General features: G+C 54.4%; 1 protein-coding gene across 1 annotated transcript in view; it reads right to left on the bottom strand.

Annotated features, from left to right (window-relative positions):
• The window catches only part of LOC106957510 (nuclear factor 1 A-type-like), a gene marked incomplete at its 3' end in the record, with an annotated part of 51815 nt that overhangs the window by 20141 nt on the left and 29960 nt on the right, over nucleotides 1-1714 (bottom strand). Inside the window, exon 2 of the mRNA XM_015048887.1 lies at nucleotides 1005-1533. Coding sequence (XP_014904373.1) covers nucleotides 1005-1533 — 529 coding nt within the window. The remainder of the gene's footprint in view (nucleotides 1-1004; nucleotides 1534-1714) is intronic.

Raw genomic sequence — 1714 nt, 5'->3', positions numbered from 1 at the left:
TATGGGTGCATGGGTGTGTGTGTATGTGTGTGTATGGGTGCATGGGTGTGTGTGTGTGTGTGTGTGCATCAGCAGGTGAAGCAGAGTTCAGGTGTGAGTCTGCAGGTCAGTCAGGACTTCGGTAATTAGTCCAGAAATGAAGCTTCAAATCTGGTTAAGAGCTCAGAGCTCACACACACACACGCACACACACACACACACACACACACACACACGCACACACACACACACACTCTAGCCCTAACTCTAACCTCTAACCCACAAGCAGCATTTCCCCTCATGGGGACCAGGAAAATGTCCCCACAAGGAGCAGAGGTCCCCACAGCCCCACATTGTAGACAGACATAGGTTCCCACAAGGATATAAAAACCTGGTTCATGCGCATACACACACCCACACACACGTTTTATGGGGACTTTCCATTTACTTCCATTCATTTCTGCAGCCTAAACCTAACCCTTATCCAAACCAAAACTCAATTCACGCCTTAGTCCTAAATTTGACCCCTGACCCAAAAACAGCGTTTCCCATTGAGGGGACCAGGCTTCGGTCCCCACAAGGAGCAATTAGACCCCACAACGTAGTATGTGTCAGGAGAATGATCCCCACAACGTATTACACACAAACGCACACACACACATCTGCAGCAGGTATGCTGAGCCAGCAGAGGTGAAAGTCCAATCAGGAACTACTTTCAGCAGCGGATGAACACAGTGAGACAGATGGGTGGAGGAGGGTCAGGCCCCCTACATGCTGACCTCTAACCTCTCATTGTGTCTCTAAAGCGGCTGCCAAGGTGAGAGGATTACCTTTGACCCCTAGCCTTTTTCTGCGAGAGTGTTTTAATATGAAAAGCTGCATCTGTCACTTCCTGTTTCTGCAGCAGACAAATGGTCTGAAAATCCAGAACCGCTGAACCGGATCTCACCATCAGAACCAGGGATCTGGACCCATCAGAACTAGGAGCCTGCCCACCATCAGAACCTCCAGCAGCAGGGACCCACCTGAGTGCACGAAGTAGGCCAGGTAGAGGTCGAGCTCCTTGACGGAGACGCCGATGTGGTGTGGCTGAACACAGAGGCCGGGGTTGGCGCACTGCGGCGCCTTGACGAGCCGCTCACCGTCCGTGCTCTCCAGCGGGATTCCCTTGAACAGGATGACCATCACCAGGTCCAGGCGCCACACCTTGTCAGCCTGCCGCAGGCAGTCGATGCGCCGCATCTTGCCTTTCTGGTCCGGGTTGGACAGCACGCAGCACGGCGCCTTCTTGCCCGTCACCGTCAGCACAAAGTCCTCCCGGAACTCGGGCCGGATGTCCTTACGCAGCTTGGCCAGCAGGCGGGACGCCCACTTCTGCTTCACCTCGGGCTTCTCGCCCAGCAGCTCGTCCTTCACTGCGCGCTCCTCCTCCTTTGACATGCGCTTCTCGTGCTTCTTGAAGTACTTCCTCTTGCGCGCCTGCAGGTTGAACCAGGTGTAGGCGAAGGCCCGGACATGGGGGAGTAGCGCCTCGATGAACGGATGGAACTCATCCTGGGGACGGACAGAGATAAACAGAGACACGGTGAGACACGGTGAGACACGGAGAGACAGATGGAGACACGGTGAGACATGGAGAGATAGATGGAGACACGGTGAGACAGACGGAGACATGGAGAGATAGATGGAGACACGGTGAGACAGACGGAGACATGGAGAGATAGATGGAGACACG

The sequence above is a fragment of the Poecilia latipinna genome, unplaced genomic scaffold (assembly GCF_001443285.1).
Source record: "Poecilia latipinna isolate Pla-1442-1.1 unplaced genomic scaffold, P_latipinna-1.0 Scaffold910, whole genome shotgun sequence".
NCBI classification, from domain to species: Eukaryota; Metazoa; Chordata; class Actinopteri; order Cyprinodontiformes; family Poeciliidae; genus Poecilia; species Poecilia latipinna.
Note: the sequence above shows the minus strand (reverse complement) of the source record. Positions and strands in the feature narration are given on the sequence as shown.